The sequence below is a fragment of the Hyperoodon ampullatus genome, assembly GCF_949752795.1.
Source record: "Hyperoodon ampullatus genome assembly, chromosome: 6".
Lineage (NCBI taxonomy): Eukaryota > Metazoa > Chordata > Mammalia > Artiodactyla > Ziphiidae > Hyperoodon > Hyperoodon ampullatus.
In genome coordinates, this window is record NC_136919.1 from 8192191 (window position 1) to 8210717 (window position 18527).

The 18527-nt window shown below is 55.3% G+C and overlaps 1 protein-coding gene across 6 annotated transcripts in view; it reads left to right on the top strand.

The window, feature by feature from the left end:
* Positions 1-18527, top strand: part of SH2D3C (SH2 domain containing 3C) — a gene marked incomplete at its 5' end in the record, with an annotated part of 31235 nt that overhangs the window by 8021 nt on the left and 4687 nt on the right. For 2 of the 6 annotated variants that reach the window (XM_079706791.1, XM_079706795.1), the window contains 5 exons: positions 6387-6426; positions 13716-13844; positions 14535-14989; positions 16291-16415; positions 17924-18447. In XM_079706791.1, coding sequence (XP_079562917.1) covers positions 6387-6426; positions 13716-13844; positions 14535-14989; positions 16291-16415; positions 17924-18447 — 1273 coding nt within the window. Of the gene's footprint in view, positions 1-6386; positions 6427-9676; positions 9758-13715; positions 13845-14534; positions 14990-16290; positions 16416-17923; positions 18448-18527 lie in introns of those variants that run through there. The other 4 variants (XM_079706796.1, XM_079706792.1, XM_079706793.1 and 1 more) reach the window with 4 other exon arrangements.

An 18527-nucleotide genomic window follows, 5' to 3' on the forward strand; every position in this document is an offset into this window, starting at 1 on the left:
CCCCCACCAACCCCAGCTGGAGCCACATCCCCTCAAACCCTTAGGGGACTCTGTTTACAGAATGCTGGACGTATGTGGCGTGAGAGCTGGGGAAGAAAGGGGTCGGCTACATCAGCAGCTCAGAGGCCCACTGACTTGTCTTTACAACATTGAGAAACCCCCTTCCCCTCTCTGACCCTCAGTTTCCCCATCTGTAAATTGGGGACAATAACAGCACCTGCTTCACAGGGTCATCGTGAGGACTAGACAAAGTAGAGCATTTATCCTGGACCTGGCCCGAGGAAGTACCGGTACACAGGATGCTCAGGCGATCACCACACGCATTTATAGAAGAGGAAACTGAGGCCCAACAAGGGGGATTCGCCCAGGGTCACACAGCCTCCTTCCTCCCAGCTGAGGGCCCTCTTCAGAGCCCCTGAGGGTCTTTCCTCTGTTCTTGCCCACTTCATTTCCTCTTCCTCATGTTGATTCTGGGTTCCTGGTCTGGTTGAAATGTTCTTTTTCTTCACTTTCCCCTCCCCAGTGTCCCCCATCTCCATCCAGGAGCAGTCCCCATCATCTGGGGGAGCCTGCCTCGGGCAAGGAATAAAGCAGAGCCAACCCAGGTCTCGTCTGAGCAGCTCTGTGCCCTGCTATAAAGTGGGGCTTCCACACAGGCATTCAGTCGTCTTCCCCATTTGCTCTTCTCCAGCAGCTGTTAAGTCTCAGCAGCTCTTGGGACTCAGACTCCTCAGCTCTGCCCTGGGATGAGCGACCCCCGATCTGTCCTCTCCTCACAGAGCTGGGACCCTTCCTGAGCTCTGCTGGGGAGCTCACCCCTGTCAAGAAGACGAAGGGCGCAGAATGGCGGAGAGGAGGAAGGACGTGTCCAGGACGGTGGCGGCCCATCGTACAGGAGAGGGGGCAGGGCAGAGGCTAAAGCCAAGGACCTTCCTGGCAGGGAATCCCAAAGGCCTCTTGGCTGGGTGTCCCCAGAGAGATGGGGCTTTCCACCCCAGCTCTCTCTTCTCAGGGTCTTTAAGGACTAAGGAGCATAGAGCAGGGTTACTTCTCTGCCCCGGTTGAGTGAAAGTCGGAGTGAAGGAGGGAGAGTATCTTCAACCCCCCAGGAGGAGCAGGATGGGAGATTTCATTTGGGGGGTGGTGGTGCTGGGGCAACGAGAGGGACCACAGGGGCTAAGGAATCTTCCACCTTTCCTTCTCATAGGATCCTTGCAGCCCCTCTGGGAAGACAGTTAAAATATGCCCATTTCACAGATGAGGAAGTTGAAGCTCAGAGAGGGGAGGGCAGGGGGAATGCTGGGAAGCATAAGGCAGACATTGGGGAAATCTCCACTCAAGGCCATATGACCATATGTCCTGGGGGACAGACAGAGGGCAGGGAGGCTGCAGGGCTCTGCAGGGCAAGGCTGCCTGTGGTGAGGGAGGGCCAAGGTGGAACAGGATGGCAGCCTCTCCTCCAGGGTCCCGGGGGGAGCCTCGCCCTTCCCTCCTGGCCAGGATGGAGACCCTGAAAGTAAAGCTCAGACCGAAACCTGCACTGGGGAAATAAAGGATAATGGACTCTAATGACTGATCATTAATTCAATTAATTAAGCTAATGTATGCAATAAGTGGTACCAGTTATAAGACCAAATCAGCTAATACAGGCAATTAAAGAAGTTGGTTATTTGAATAATTAATGCAGCTGATTAATGGAACTGATTTAGCTCAGTTGTCACTATTATTTATTAATTGATTTCGCCACTAATATTAGAGAGGAAGTGCCTTTTAAATCCATAAAATAAGAAATTAATTAATTAATGGAGCTGAGTATTTTAATTTTTTTAAAATACAGTATTTCAGTTTCGTTTTATTATTTTTATTTTTAAATATTTATTTATTTATTTATTTATTTATTTATTTATGGCTGCGTTGGGTCTTCGTTGCTGTGTGCGGGGCTTTCTCTAGTTGCTGTGAGCAGGGAGTACTCTTCGTTGCGCAGGCTTCTCATTGCAGTGGCTTCTCTTGTTGCGGAGCATGGGCTCTAGGCTCTAGTTGTGGCTCGTGGGCTCAGTAGTTGTGGCACGTAGGCTGTAGAGTGCAGGCTCAGTAGTTGTGGCGCACGGGCGTAGTTGCTCTGTGGCATGTGGGATCTTCCCAGACCAAGGCTCGAACCCGTGTCCCCTGCCCTGGCAGGCGGGTTCTTAACCACTGGGCCACCAGGGAAGCCCGGAGCTGAGTTTTTTTAAATGGAAGCTTTGATTCCTGGATTTGATCATTACAAAGGGAGAGAGAACATTCTAGATATCTCTAAGCAAACTGAGATCTGCAGGCTGAGTAGGGATTACTCTGACTCTAAGGGAGAGAATTCCTCTAGGCAGAAGGAATATCATGTGCAAAGGTCCTGAGGCTGGAGGGAGTAGAGCTCTTTGGAGGACGTGTGAAGCCTGAGTGCATGGAGGACCCTAAGGAAGAGAGGAGGGGTGGCTGGCAAGGGCTGGGTCCCAGCGGGCCGACCCATGAGAACTAGAGTTTGTCCTCAGGATTGCAGGGGCTGCTGGGACATTCATTCATTCAAAAACATCTTTACAGGGGCTTCCTTGGTGGTCCAGTGTTTAACACATCGTGCTTCCACTTCAAGGGGCACGGGTTTGATCCCTGGTCAGGGAACTAAGATCCCACATGCCACTCAGTGTGACCAGAAAATAGAAAACAGAGCAAAACATCTTTATAGGGTGCCTGGCACCATTCTAGGCAGAACCCAACCCCTGCCCGTGTGGAGCTGATGTTCTGGTGAGAGGAGATAGTGCAGGGCAAGTCAGATGAAGCGCTACGGAGAACGACAAAGCAGGGCGGACAGGTGGGGAGCATTGAGAGGCCACACTTCACTGCCAGATGGGCGGCCAGGGAAGGCCTCACTGAGAAGGGACATTTTGGTAAAAACCTGAAGGAGGGAAAGGCGGGAGCTCAGTGGATATCTGGAGGGAAAGTATTCTCGCAGAGGGAACAGAAAGTGCAAAGGCCCTGAGGTGGGAACAAAAGGCAGCAAGAAGCCCAGCCTGGCTGGGGCAGCGTGAGGGAGGGGAGTGTGGTCAGAGCCAGTGTGTGAAGGCTGTTATGAGGACTTCAGCTTTTGTTTTTTAAATATATTGATTTATTTATTTTTGGCTGTGTTGAGGCTTCGTTGCTGCACGTGGGCTTTCTCTAGTTGCAGCCAGTGGGGGCTACTCTTTGTTGCGGTGCGCGGCCTTCTCATTGTGGTGGCTTCTCTTATTGTGGAGCACGGACTCTAGGCGCATGGGCTTCAGTAGTTGTGGCGCATGGGCTCAGTAGTTGTGCCTCGCGGGCTCAGTAGTTGTGGCTCGCGGCTCTAGAGTACAGGCTCGATAGCTGTGGCGCACGGGCTTAGTTTCTCCGCAGCATGTGGGATCTTCCCGGACCAGGGCTCGAACCTGTGTCCCCTGCATTGGCAGGAGGATTCTTAACCACTGTGCCACCAGGGAAGTCCCCAGGACTTTAGCTCTTACTCTGAGTGAAACTAGGGGTCACTCCAGTGGGTTGGAGCAGAGGAAAGTCATAAGTTGACTCATTTTAACAGGATTGTTCCGGCTGCTGGGGGGGAGAACAAGTCAGAGGGACACAGATGCAGGCTGGGAGGCAGTGACGAGGTGGTGGCCATAGTCTGGGCAAATGATGGCAGTGGGTGGTGAGCCAACATGGTCACCTTATGTCTTAGGGACCCTGGAGTGTTGTAGGGGAGCAGGGAGAGGTGATGGGGGCTGGTGGTGGCTCCAGGCCCTCAGCTTCCTGGGCCTGGACCTCTGCCTGAGCACCCCCACTGGCTCTGGCCACCTCAGCCCGCTTGCTCCCTGGGGCAGGCACCCCCTCCCCAAGGCTCTGCTCCTGCCCAGAGCGTGAGGGGAAGTGGACAGGAAGCAGGAGGAAGTGCTAGGCGATCCCAGTGTCCTGGCCAATCTGTTCCCAGCGGTGGGAGGATTTCCGGGCCTAAATGGCCGGAAACACTGGGATGGGACACCTCACCCAGGAAGAGCAGGGTGGTGAGAGGGGAAGGGGTCTGTACTGCACCCCACTCCCAACTCGGCTGGACAGAGAGAACCCAAACACCTTTGGGAGCCTGCTGGGGCCAGGCTGCAGCTTAAGGGACTATGGTTAGAGGTCAGGAAGGACTTTGCAGGAAGGAAGGCTAGCACCAGGGACTCTGGAACGTCAGAACAGGGAGGACTGTCAGACAGCTTCTCAATGAGGAGCCCCTGGCTTCAGGAGCTGGGGGAAACCCTGCATGGAATTCTGCCCTGGAAACATATATACTTCACCCACAGTTTTTGTTTTGTCTTGTTTTTAGCTCAGCTGTTTTTGTTTTAAATTTATTTTTATTAGATTTGTCACATTTAAATTTAAATTTGGTGCTTCTGTATTTGAGGAAGCAGTTCCCTGATGTTTGACTTTCCTCCCTATTTTGCAGATGGCAATACTGAGGCCTGTGCCAGCCAGAGAACCAGGGCCCAGCCTGACAGAATTAATAATAACAATAGTGATGAATACTGGTTGAGGGAATTAATAATAACAACAGTGATGAATACTGGTTGAGGGTTTACTGTTCATACATTCCTTAAGCAATAAAGAGTTCTTGAGCTCCTACCATGTGCCAGGCACCATGGTGGGGGCTCACCTGTGAGCTATATAAAGTCAGTGCCCCAGGGGAGGCGTCAGGTAACTGAGTCAACAAATAAATGTAAAGTGATTGTTTCAGGCCGAGATTGAGGAAAAGAAAGCAGGGTTGAGGACAGAGAGTGAGGGACAAGGGACTCTTCTTGGCAGGGTGGTCAGGGAAGGCTTCTCTGGGTTGGGGACATTAAGCAGAGCTCTAAATAAAATAGGGGGAGGGGCAAGCTGTGTGATGATGCGGGGTGGGGCGGAGAGCATTCCAGGCAAGGGAACAGCAAGTGCAACGGCCCTGTGGCAAGAACGAGCTTGGCAAGGAGGCCAATGTGGCCGGGGCAGAATAAGGGATAGAATGAGGGAGGGAGGCATATTTTGGGGCTGGGAATTGATGAGGTGGGCAGTCAGATACCACCAGGGCCACACAGGGCATTGTAGGTTGGGGAACACATGAGCCTGTTTACACTTGTTTTTCTGGCATGAAAATGGCACCCTCTTTACTCTCACAAGGGAAGAAAAGTCTTGGTTTAGTTGATAAATTACATGGCCAGCCATTTGCAGACCATGGAGTGGGATTTAGATTTTGTTCTTTGAGAGATGGGAGGCTTGGGGGTGGGGTTTGTGCACCGCGATCTGCTTAGCTTTTCCCTTGAGTGCCGCCTGGGTGTCGGAGGGCTGTGAGGGCAGACACAGCGAGAAGGCTGCTCTGTGCTCCACAGAGGACACAGAGGGCGTCCCAGATGGGGCAGGGTTGACACATGGAGAGAAGTGGTCAGGATCTATTTTGGAAGTAGGGCCACAGGATTTCCTGATGGATTGGGCGTGGAGTGTGAGCGAGAGAGGAGGTGCAGAGGACCGCAGGGTTTGGGGCCAAACAAAGCAACAAGAAGGATGAAGCTGACATCAACTGAGATGGGGATCGGATGTGGGGAGCAGGGGCGTGGGGTGGGGGCGATCAGCAGTCCTGCTTTGGATACGAAAGTCAAAATGACTTCAAACATCTGAGAGGAGATGCTAAGGAGGCAGTTGGGTTTCTGAGTCTGGTGCTGAAGGCGCAGGTCCAGGCTGCATCGGAGAAGGGAGGGCCTTTAAGGCCGAGGACTGGGGGAAAGTGGCTCATGGGAGCCCTCACAAGGAAGGGTGATATCTATTTGGCACCCGGGAAAAACAGCCACCCCCAGCCTCTGGCCTCTCCAGGCCCCATCCTGACCACCTCTTAGGGGAGGGGATCAATTCCGCAGCCAGATGTCACCAGCAATGGCACCATGATGTGCCACCGGGTGGGTCACTCTGCACTAGGGAATGAGGGTAGGGCGGGAGGAAAGGAGGCTGAGGCCCAGCCTGGGGCCACCAACTGTGGAGTCAGGGAGGAGGTGGGGAGTGAACACCAGGAAAGTGCAGCGTCCTGAAGCTGGTTGAAGACAGCAATTCCGGGAGCAGGCCCCGTGTTAAGCATATAACATTCATCAGCTCCCAGAGTCCTCGAGAAAAACCCGATGAAGCAGAAGCTATCATTACCCTGATTTACAGACAGGAAACAGGCTCAGAGAGGTGAAGGTACTTGCCCAGGGTCGCACAGCTGGAGAGTGGAGGAGTAGCCCAGCCAGCAGATTCCAGCAAATGCTATCAGCTGCAGTGCCCCCTCCTGTCTGCAGGTGGGCAGAGACTGGCAGCTGGGGAGCCAGGCAGGGCTGGGGACACTCACTTTTCTTCTCTCCTTCCAGGGCCACTGGAGAGCCGGAGGCTGGCGGGGACTATGTGAAGGTAAGTGGGGCTGGAAGGGGACACTGGAGGGCCCAGAGTCTGTTCCAGGAAGGGCAGAGTCCTTTTCTGGCCTTGTTAGGAGCCAGATCTCACCGACTGTTCCCAGGAGGAGAAGGTCTAGGAGTCAGGGCAGCGTTCCGGGTCTGCTTTCAATCTCAGCATCGTCTTCCCATGCCTTCCATCATTTTTTCCTGGCCCCAAACTCAGGACTTCCCAATGTTTGTTACTACCAGACTCCATCCAGCTGCCAGCTGGACAGGGCCCCAAGGGTGGCTCCATGCGAAGACCGGCTCTAACCCCACTTGGTCTCTTGAGCGTGGGGTGCTGGTGCCGGGAGGTGGCAGCAGGAAAGGATGACTCAGTTCCTCATCACAGATAATGGGCACAGTCACATCGATCATAAGCTTAATTTGTCCTGGACACTGGGAATGTTGAAAATGCAGTTTTGAAATAATAACGATAACAGCAATAGCACGACAGGACATTTTGAGTGCCTATTGTGTGCAGAGCCCTGTGCTGGCTGCTAGCACTGGGAGTCAGTTCTGAGCTCTTTACATGAATGAGGTCTTTGACTTCTTCCCTCATCACTGGGCAGTGAGGGCTTTCTTGTGCCCATTTACAGATGGGAAATTTGAGGCCCAGAGAAGCGCAGTGACTTGCCCACAACCACACAGCTACTGCAGGGCAGAGCTGGGATTGCTGTCCAAGTTTATTTGATGCCAAGACCATGGACAGAGCCCTTGGCCTTCCACCTCTCGGAGCACCCACCCTGAGCCAGGTCCCCTGCCGAGTATGGAGCACACAGCAGAGGGCAAGGAGCACCAGGCCCTGTGTTCCAAGGGCTCCTGGCCCATGTGGGGACCAGGGCAGAACCACACAGTGGTTTGGGCTTGTGTTTTGTAATTTAGCAGACCCAAATTTTAGTCCCAGATCTGCCCCTTATTTGTCACATGACTTTGGGTGTGTGTGTCACCTCTCTGAGCCTCAGTGCTCACCTGTATGAAATGGGGTAACAGTGGTGCTTCCAAACCAGGGTTGCTATGGGCTCAATGAGTCCATGCCCATGAAGGGGAGATCTGGGCCTGGAACAGAGCAGGCCAGGCTGGTTCCTGACCCCAGGGCATTCCATCACCCAAGATGCTGCCTGTAAAGCTCCGTGTAAGTGACTAGTAATGAGCTCTGTGGGAAGTGCTCACACTGCTGTCCCCCACCATCCCCAGAAGGCTCAGCTAAGAAGCCATTGGAGCTCCAGAGGTAGGGGACGACTTTCAGCTCAGGAGCTGGGGATGGGGAGATCAAGGAAGGCTTTCTGGAGGAGGAGGCATTGAAGCCAAGCCATTGCAGTTGACCAGGAATATTCACCAACATCCTCTCTCCAAACAGAAAGCTGAAAAGGAGATAAAGATAAGCAGAGATGGGTGGTAGAGTGATCCAGGCAGAGGTAAGAGTGTGGGCACGGTCAGAAAGCAAGCTTGAGTGAGCCCAGGAAATGCAGCCCAGAGCTGCAGCAAGTTGAGCAGGAGCTGCTCCCGGGATTTGGGCCCTGGCTTCTCATCCCGAGCCCTGACACCACAGGGGGGACAGAGGCCTCAGGTAGAAGAACCAGCACCAAAGCCAGTGGTGGACCACACAGGGGCATATTTCAGCACCCCATAAATCCCAGCTGCCTGGCAAGGTAATGAGATCCCCATCACTGATGGTAGTGAGATCCCTGTGAGGATTAGCTTTGTACTTTTCCCTTAGTTTACTGGGCTGAAAAATGTAATTTAAAAATGCTATAAAAGGGCTTCCCTGGTGGCTCAGTGGTTGAGAGTACACCTGCCGATGCAGGGGACGCGGGTTCGTGCCCCGATCTGGGAGGATCCCATGTGTCGCGGAGCTGCTGGGCCCGTGGGCCATGGCCGCTGAGCCTGCGCGTCCGGAGCCTGTGCTCCGCAACGGGAGGGGCCGCAACAGTGAAAGGCCCGCGTACCGCAAAAAAAAATGCTATAAAAGAAATGATACCTGCTCACTGGATCTGATTAAAGAATCCCTTGAAGGATGAACTCAAAGGAATGTTAGTTGTAGCTTCAAGCCTCAGAAGAGGGTGGAATCAATAGTCGGTTACCAAAAGTCCATTCCTGACCTTATATACTCAGCTTCCAGAAATACAGGGTTTCTCAGTGAGTACTTTGATTCTAAGGCAAGGATTCTAAAGTTCCAAGACCATAAAATTCCAAGCTCTATGCTCAGAGCTTCAGATGTATTTACAGAAAATAATCAAATGTCTGAGACCCAGAGAGGTGGACTCACCTGCCTAAGGTCACACAGCCTGTCAAAAGGATTTGAACTCCAGGCCTGACTGATGCAGAGTCAGTGATGACTCCCTTTGTGCTGAAGAGCCTATGATTCTAGGACCAAAAGTCCAGATTCTAAGACACTAAGCTTGAAAACAATAGCAGGCATTTATTGAGCACTTATTTTACGTCTGGCAATTTACATGCATCAGCTCAGCCAATGCTAACAAGAGTTCTGTGAGGTCAGCACAGGTATGTTTTCCAGATGAGTAAATCTGGGCTCCAGGAGAAGGGACTGGTTGGGTGGAGGTGGGGCACCGCTAGTTGAACCCAGGTTGATTCCCAAACCATTGAGCCTTACTGAGTCTCTGCCCTCCCCACCCCCACCCCCAAGTCTGTCAGTGGAATATCCCGCAATTCCCAGCAGAGTCCCTGATTCCAAATCAGAGATGAGAAATCCTGGGCTCTGGGAGATCTCCTGAGGCCACAAAGGATTTGGTCAAACATATACAGGGATTTTTCCAGCTTTAGATATGATTTAATTCAAAGTCTCTGCCCGCTCCGGGTCAGTGAGGGGTGAGACGAGTGGGGGCGGCAGGACCACCCCCCTCCCTTGCCGGCCCAGGGGTCTCCACCCCATCCTTCTGTCCCCCGTGAAGCCCCCCTTGGCAGGTCCCCCGTTCAGCATCCTCGGACTACAGGCTGCCGGGGCGCGCGGGGCTGGAGCTCTGGGGGCTAGGGGCGGGGAGCCGGGGGCGGGCGGAGGGAGGAACAATGGCCCCCTCCCCTCCCGGGGCTGGCTGGAGGGTGGGGTCTCCCCGCCCCGCCTCCCCGCTCCTCCCCCGACAAGGCGATGAGGTAATCGCGCCGCCGAGAGGCAAGCGCAGCCGGTGCCCAGCCCGGTCGGTCCTGCGCCCCTGCCCCGCCGGCAGCCGTCCCCCGCACAGTCCCGGCCCTGGCCGCCCGGCCCCACCATGACCGAGCGGTGCAGCCTGTGGAGCGCCCTGTCGGCCGCCGCCTGCTGCTTCTACCGCGGCTCCTTCGTGCAGGTGCAGGTGAGGGGGCGGCTCGGCCCCCGCCAGGCGCTCCGGGCTGGGACCCCTGGCCGCTCGCCCCCGGAGCCGGGGAGCCGCAGCCCGTGACGCCGCGCAGGGTCCGGCCAGTCAGGGGCTGCGGGCTGCAGGCTGAGGGCTGCGGGAGGGGGCGGGGTCGCCCCAACCTCACCTCTGGGCGCCCAGACGCTCCGCAGGGTGAGGGTCCAGCTGCCACTCCCGAGACTCGGGGCTGCGGAGGCTGCCGTTCCGGTCCTGCCTCCTCTGCAGGATGGAGCTGAGCTGGGGCGTTGGGTACCTGGAGATGAGGTCCCCGGCGTCCTGCCGGTCCTCCAGCAAGCACTCCGGCCCCTGCGGCTGACCCGGGCAGCCTGACTCCCCATTGTACCGGGGGCGCTGGGCCGGGGTCCAAAGGCCGAGTGAGGGGTGGGAAGCTGAGGGGATGCTGCGGGTGCCGAGGCTGGGGCCGGAGCGCCTGCAACCCTTCTGCCCTCTAGGTGGGCTCGGGCGTGCTCCGGGCGCGGGTCTCCTAGCCCAGCTGGCCGGTCAGTGCGGGACGGCGCCGTGGCGGTGAAAGGGTTAAACGGAAGGGGGTGGAGGGGAGGACCCGGACCCCGCCTCTCTGCGGAGCATCATCTGGGGATGGCTTTGCTTAGGGTTGCGAGACTTAAGGGAGCTAGAGGGGGCTTGCTGGGCACCGGCTGGTGAGAAGTGGTTAAGACCCTGACCCAGGGTCTCCGCACTTTTGCCTCCCGAGCCCCCTGGGGGACGCGGGGCGCATCACCTCTGCGCTCCCCCAGGCTCACACACGCTCCGAGCCCGCCTGAATGACTGCCCCGCCGGCGGCTGAGCGCAGCATCCCCGCACCCGCCAATCAGGCGCTCGCAGGCCGGGAGGCGGTGAGATCATCTCTGGCCAATAGCAGTGCAGCGGGAGCAGGGATGCTGCATTCGCGCCCCAGCACCCACCCTCCTTGGGAGCTAGGGACCCCCGGGTCGAAGGTGAGGAATCACAGGGACCCTAGGGTTCCCTAACCTCCGGTGTGTGGGAGGACCAAGTTTGTCCCTCCAGGTTCTCCCTGACCATTGATTATGGTTTAAAAGTGGAGCCCAGTCTCCCACCCCCCATTTACAGATGAAGCTACCCAGGCCCAAAAAGGGAGACTGATCGGCTCAAGGTCATACAGTGGCAGGCAGCGTCTTGAGGCCAGGTTCTTTACCACACAGCCCCCTCCCCTTCTTTGCCCCCTGTCCCTCTTGCTCCAGCTGTGGAACTGGGGCAACTTCTCAATTGCATGCTCTTTGTCAAGGAGAAGGAGTCTCCCCTGTGGCTTCCACTCTTCCCTCTCCAGGGTGTGGTGTGGTATAGGAGAGGGGCCAGGACCCTGAAGAATAGGGAACCCCATGGAGGAGTGTAGGTATCTGAGTTAGCTAATCTTAGTTCACCCCGGACCTCCCTGCCTTTCTGGGGTATTGGTTTCTACCCTGGGCGGGGGATGTACAGAATCCCCATCCTCAGGCCCTGCCTTTCCCTGAGCACTCATCTCCATCACCCACTCCCACCATCTGTCCCCAGAGGCCTACAGGTACCTCAAAGCCCAAATTTTTATGGGCCCATCCCCAAGCTTCTCCTGCCCCAGCCTTGCCCACCTTGGAGAGTGTCTCATTGTCCTCCCAGGCGCTCTCTACCTGGAATCCTCTCTGACCCCTCCGCCCTCTTCCCCACACCTGATCAATGGTTGTGTAAACACCCTTCCCCCAATTCCCATCCCCACACCCCACCCTTCCCTGCCATTGCCTGGAAAACACTAGGCCATCTCCACGCAGTGGATGGAACCTGCCCCAACACCTTAGAACCCTTCTGCAGCTCTGCTGTGGCCTCTGGGTAAACCCCAGCTCCCCAAGGCAGCCTCACAGCCCTGCCGTGCCTGCCCCTGCCACCCCCAGCCCTTTCGAAGCTTCTCCTCCCGCCCCCCCAGGGCCTTGGCTCTGCCTACAGGGCCCTGACTCTGCCACTGTCTTCCCAGAGCTCTTTCCTGCCCACCTGCCTGTCCCCACCCTGATGCTTTTGCTTGGCTCCATCAGGCCTCAGTGGAGATGTCACCTCTTCAGGGACTCCCTGACCAGATGAGGAGGGACATGCTCCTCCACTCCTGGAGCTCCCTGTGCGTCTCTGAACATCCAGAGATCCTGGGATTGCTTGTCAGTACCTGTGTGGCTCCCCCAGGACAGAGGCCGCCTGTCCTGATGACCTTGGGCTCAGCCCCTGGCACAGGACCTGTCCCAGAGTAGGGGTTCACTGTTGAAATAATGGAGTAAGAGACTCTAGATATCTCTGAAGCTGGGAACCAGGATGTCTTGGCAGCAGTGTAGACTGAGGTAAATCAAGGCAGTGGGAGCAGAGAGGTGGAGAATGGAGCAGCAGGGTTAGGCTCCGAGAGCTGTGAAAGGTCAGAGGAGGCAGGGACTAGACTAGAGGACGCTGGACCCTGGTGAGGAGTGGGTCCTGGGGAGAGATTGCCCTTTAGTGCCCCCCTTCATCTGTCCTGCTGCCTGGCCAGGTCTGGGCCATATCTATCTGTCCTGGACCAGCCATCATTGCGGTCTGGAATTGGGGGAAGGGAGAGGAAGCAATGTCACATGTTCTGGCAGTGACAAGGACATCTGTGGGCTAGTTGCAGTGCTCTGGAGTATTGCCTCCTTTCATCCCTGCAATCCTGTGAAGCAGGTTCTGCAATTGTTCCCATTTTACAGAGGAAGAAACTGAGGCCCGGGGAACTCACAAGACAGCCAGGATTGGACTGGGCTTCATGGTGGGGGCACACCTGGCAGCAGGGGCTCCCCTCCCTCTTAGGCCTCCAACCCCAGGCCACAGTAACCAGGAAACCAGGAATCTCCCCCTTGGGCAGGTGGAAGGGGGCGTCCTGAGCATTATCTCCAGTGAGTGACCTCGGGCTTCCCTGCTGGGCTACAGTTTCCCCATCTAGCAAGGATTGCTTGAGACAGCAAGGAAGAAAGGGCTCTGGGAACTGTAGAGGACATCACAGGTGTCTTTAGGCAGCGGGGTGCTCTGCTACCGTGTTTGTAGCTGCCTCCTCGACGCCTGTGTAAGTCACTGTCCCAGAATGTATCCTCATGCATTCAGCCCTGTTTTTGTCCATGCTTTTGCCTGGGTACCTGCTGTGTTATATACGTTTAGAAATCCTCCCTCCCTCCACTTCAAGACCAGTTTGGTGTCTTTGGTGCAGAATGAGTGTTTGTGATTGCCATCTCCTCCAGGAAGTCTTCCTGGACCACTCCACCTGGCCTAGACTTCATCTCCTCCCTTTGAAAAGCTACTCGGCTCTTTGCCGCTGTCCAGTGTTGTAGTGCTGACCTCAAATGCTCATGTTGCTTTTTAAAAATATTTATTTATTTATTTGGCTGCGTCAGGTCTTAGTTGCAGTGCACAGGATTCTCTCTAGTTGTGGCATGCGGGCTCAGTAGTTGCAGTGCACGGGCTCTCTTGTTGTGGCATGCAAGCTCTAAAGCACGCTCTTAGTTGCCCCACGGCCGAGCTGCCCCGCGTCATGTGGGATCTTAATTCCCTGACCAGGGATCGAACCTGCATCCTCTGCATTGGAAGGTGGATTCTTAACCACTGGACCACCAGGGAAGTCCCTCAAATGCTCATGTCGCTTTTGCCTCCCCTCTTAGACTAGGAGCTTCCTTGAGGACAGGTTTATTTATTGACTTATCTACCCTGGCACATAGTTCAGAGCCTAGAACACAGTAGGCACTTTTTGGTGGATTTAATTGAGATTCCGTTACTCCTGCTGGGATAGGGACTCCTGCGTGAGGAGCTGTGCCTAAGTGTTCCCAGGGTCCCAGGATGGAATGAGTTCACCTGGGGTGGTGGCGGTTGGGAGGGAAGGAGGAAGGCGCTTCAGTTTGGATGCCAACTTTTGCTGTCTCCTGCCCAGTTCTCCAAGGAGAAGTACATCCTGGACTCATCGCCTGAGAAATTGCACAAGGAGTTGGAGGAAGAGCTCAAACTCAGCAGCACAGATCTCCGCAGCCACGCCTGGTACCATGGCCGCATCCCCCGTGAGGTGAGCGGGCCCTGAGCTGAGACCTCAGCCCTAGACCCACCGCCTCGGCCAGCCCCAACCCAGAGAAGCTCTGACTATTGTTTGGTAGGTTCAATCAGAGTAGCCTGGGATGAGGTCTAGTTCTGCCCTTTACTGACTGTGTGACCTTGAACAAGTCACTTCACCTCTCTGAGCCCCAGTTTCCTTATCTATAAGATGGAGAATAATAATAGTGCCTACCTTAAAGGTTGGTTGTGAGAATTAAATGAACTAATAATGCATATGAAGTTCTTAACACGATGTCTGACATGCAGTGAGCTCAATGAACATTGCCCTTTATGGTGGTGGTTGTTATTATTACTACGATTATTTTTACTGTTATTGTTATAGGTCTATACATCAGCCTCTTGTGTGTTTGGTCAGTGCATATCAGTCCTTAGGCTACTCAATTTTAACAAAGTTGAATTTCTGGGCTGAGGCTAATGTTCCCTTTTACATTCATGCTGTAAATCTTTGTCAAGTATCAGCTCTGTCAGGCCCTGTGCTGGGCACCAAGGATGCAGAGATAAAATAGGTGGTGGCTTCCCTTGAATCTGGGTCCGAGGGTGCAACCCCCAAGCTTCAGATATCTCTGTTCACTGTGTCCCCCAGATCCCGGGTCTGGCCCTCTCTGCCCCTGCCCTGCTACAGCCTGACCCTTGCCTCTCGCAGGTCTCCGAGACCCTGGTGCAGCGCAATGGTGACTTCCTCATCCGGGACTCGCTCACCAGCCTGGGCGACTATGTGCTCACCTGCCGCTGGCGCAACCAGGCCTTGCACTTCAAGATCAACAAGGTGGTGGTGAAGGCGGGTGAGAGCTACACCCACATCCAGTACCTGTTTGAGCAGGAGAGCTTCGACCATGTGCCGGCCCTTGTGCGGTATCACGTGGGCAGCCGCAAGGCTGTGTCAGAGCAGAGTGGCGCCATCATCTACTGCCCTGTCAACCGCACCTTCCCGCTGCGCTACCTGGAGGCCTGCTACAGCCTGGGCCAGGGCGGTGGCAAGGCCGCCAGCCCTGCCAGCCCCTCAGGCCCCAAGGGCAGCCACATGAAGCGGCGCAGCATCACCATGACCGACGGGCTCACCGCCGACAAGGTCACCCGCAGTGATGGCTGCCCCACCAGGTGAGTGAGAACCTATGCTAGGCCTCAGGCTCCCCAACTGTCAAATGGGGGTGTTGGTAATGAGAGTGCTGGTGAGAAAGGGGAGGCCCAGTCACACGGGTCTGAGGTGCTATGACTGCCCTGGAGCCTTGGTGTGCGGGGAAGAACAGGAGGAAGCTCAGGCTGTGCTGAGTAGAAGTCTGGAGCGCAGGTTGCCATCCCAGCTCTGCTACAACTAGCTGTGCACCCTTGGCCCTGGCATTCCTCCTCTCTTGCCTCCATGTTCCTACCTATAAAAGGCCCTCACTCAGAAAGCCCTCTCTGGCCTAGGGGGAGCCCTGGGTGCTGTCCTGTCCCAGGCAGGGGCCTGGTCCTTGTTGCCAGCCCACCCCACCCCACCAAACTAGGCCAAGGTGGGCATCAGAGCAGAGGGCTTTGCAGGATGCAAGCCATTGCACAGGGAATGGAATGTTCTCAGCAACATTTTTGATGACACCCAGTTGTCTGGGGCTAGGTGACACCAGGCCCTGATCCCAGGAAAAGCCACAGCAGCCAATCATTCCTGAGGCCCTACTGTGTACCTGGCCCTCTCCTGGTGCTCTTGTGCCCAAATTCAGTGACTCCCACGTCCCCCTGGGAGGTGGCTTCTGTCCATGCCCCCACTTTGTAGATGAGGAAATAGGCTTGGAAAGGGGCAGCCGCTTGCTAGAGAGTGGTAGGACCCAGATTCTAACCCAGGCCCTCAACTCCGAAGTCTGTGCCCCTAGTTTCTATGGCCTCCCTGGCTGTTTGCAGCAAGACCTGCCATCCTGTGCCACCAGCACTTGGATAGGTCCCATCTCCCTGGGCCTGGGCTGGGTGCTGTCAGCCAAGGAATTGCTGGTTGGATACCCTGTGGGGAGTAGCCACTTGGCCTGTGGTTTGGAACCAGTGATCAAAACGGTGCCAGGATCCACAGGCCATGTGTGCCCAAGGCATCCTGGGTATAGTATGGGAGCAGTAAGGAGGGGCCAGGCTGGTGGGCCTGGCTCCCTTGGCCTGCCCACCATTCCTGCTAGCCCCTCTCCCCAGACTGCTCTGCAAGTTGGGGGCAAGGTTCCCAGGGAAGAGAACAGTTGTGCAGGTTGTGGACTGCACAAGCCTTTCCTCCTCTGGGCTTTAGTTTTTGTACCTGTCAGTTGGGAGGTTGGACTTGATCATCTCCAAGCCTTTTCTGCCTTTGAAGTTCAGCAGATCTTGGTGGAGGCAGAGGTGGGGGACCTAATACTAGCTGAGGACCCTGACCTCTGGGCTCTCTGCTCATGAAGGTGTCTGATCCACAGCACATCACTGCCCCACCCCCGGGAATCCATCCGCAACTGTGCACTCAGCATGGACCAGATCCCAGACCTGCACTCTCCTGTGTCCCCCATCTCTGAGAGCCCCAGCTCCCCTGCCTATAGTACCGGTATGTCCAGCGGAGGGGGTAGGGGCAGGTGGGGGGATCTGGTGGGAGTAGCCTTGTGTGCGCACGTGTGCGCTATCTTTGACGACTTCTGTTATAGTACGTGATCATGTGTGTTTCTACCTCTTTTCTGAGAGTAATGCCCTGCAAGAGCTGACACTAAAAACTTGCCAGCAGAACTGTCGATGTTGACATGCAAAACATATCCATGGCTTGTTCATTCTGCAACGACTCATTGAGTCCCTGTTGGGTACCAGGCACTGTGCATATGGTTTCCAGTGCATTCTCCTGAATGTTACTGAATCTGGCTCCAATGCTGTGAAGTGCGTGTGGTCAGCAACACTCAGCCCCCATTGGTCAAGTGCCCCCTGTGTGGTGCTCTGCCAGGCCCTGCATCGGCTGGGACTTAATGCGTCCCAGATTCCAAATGGTGGGCTCAAACCAGACTCGTCATGCTTGCTTTAGTCTTTTAAATAGACTTTTTCAGAAAAGTTCTAGATTCACAGAAAAATTGAGCAGGAAGCACAGAGCTCTGTGCTTTTTTTAAATACAAAGAAAATTTCTACTGTAGAAACATGCCACTAGTTCATTTCTGGAAGAAAACAAGTATTTTCAACAGGCCGTACTGCATATTGTCCACCTGGCAGGAAAAGCTCACAGACAGAGGTGCATCCCAGGAGGAACCTTTGCTGGGAGACACTGTTGCCATGTTGCTGTCTATATGGGTTGTCACAAGTTCTTCTCTAAACACGGGCCTGCCAGCTTGTCATAACTGCCAACTTGCCTTCAGAACAACACCCTTGGGTGTAAATGTTAAAATGCCTTGCCACAAATTATTTATCGGACAATTTCTAAGCAACACGGCTCAGGGAAGTACCCAGGAGTGAGGACTTAACACCTGGTTTTAAATCCCAGCTCTATGACTTGCTGGCTGGGTGACCTCAGGCAGGTCAGCTGGCCTCTCTGAGCCTCAGTTTTCTCATCTGGAGAATGGGGATCATAAAAATACCGACGCACAGGATGTTGAGAGGGTTAAATGGACTAATGTGCAGAGAAGGATCTCGCAGCCAGTAAGAGCTCAATAAACATCACCTCTAATTTTGGATGATGGTTACTGTTTTGACCGGTATATCTCCAGCATGTCACCAGTTCCCAGGACACATGAACTGAATAAATCATTAGTACTAATTCATTGAGAAATAATTCCATACGATGAACTCCAGCAAGCGCTTAGCTTCTCTGAATCACGGAAAGCTCCACGTAGCTCCGTCGTTCCCCAAGGCTACAGCAGCCTTAGGGTAGGAAAGTGAGACTCCCGGGGTCCAGGTAATTTCAGAGTACCACTGAGAGCTGGTCAGTGTGCCAGAGTCTGCTGGGCTGGGCCTGGGTCCAGGGAGGTGGGGCTATCACCCATGTAGGGTGGATGGAGCCTGTCCTTTGAGAAGGGGGTGGGGGAACCTCACGGCGTGGGGAGTCATGGAAACTAGTCCTCTCTCTTTATCTCCCTGCAGTGACCCGTGTCCACACCGCCCCTGCCGCCCCCTCAGCCACAGTGCTGCCTGCCTCCCCTGTCACCCGCCGCTCCAGTGAACCCCAGCTGTGTCCTGGAAGTGCCGGGGAGTCGGACAAGGGCCCTTACTCCAGCCCCTCCCACACCCGCTGCAAGGCCTCCCCATCACCGTCGCTCAGTAGCTACAGCGACCCGGACTCTGGCCATTACTGCCAGCTCCAGCCTCCTGTCCGTGGCAGCCGAGAGTGGGCAGCAGCTGAGGCCTCCAGCCGCCAGGCCAGGAGCTATGGGGAGAGGCTTAAGGAACTGTCAGAAAATGGGGCCCCCGAAGGGGACTGGGGTAGGACCTTCACAATCCCCATTGTGGAAGCCACCTCTTCCTTCAACCCGGCTACCTTCCAGTCACTACTGATCCCCAAAGATAACCGGCCACTGGAGATGGGCCTCCTGCGTAAGGTCAAGGAGCTGCTGGCAGAGGTCGATGCCCGGACGCTGGCCCAGCATGTCACCAAGGTTGACTGCCTGGTAGGTGCTGGGTGCGCACTGGGGCAGGAGCAGCACCTCCATCCTCTGGCTTTGGGACAGGGGTCAGGGTGGTGAGGACC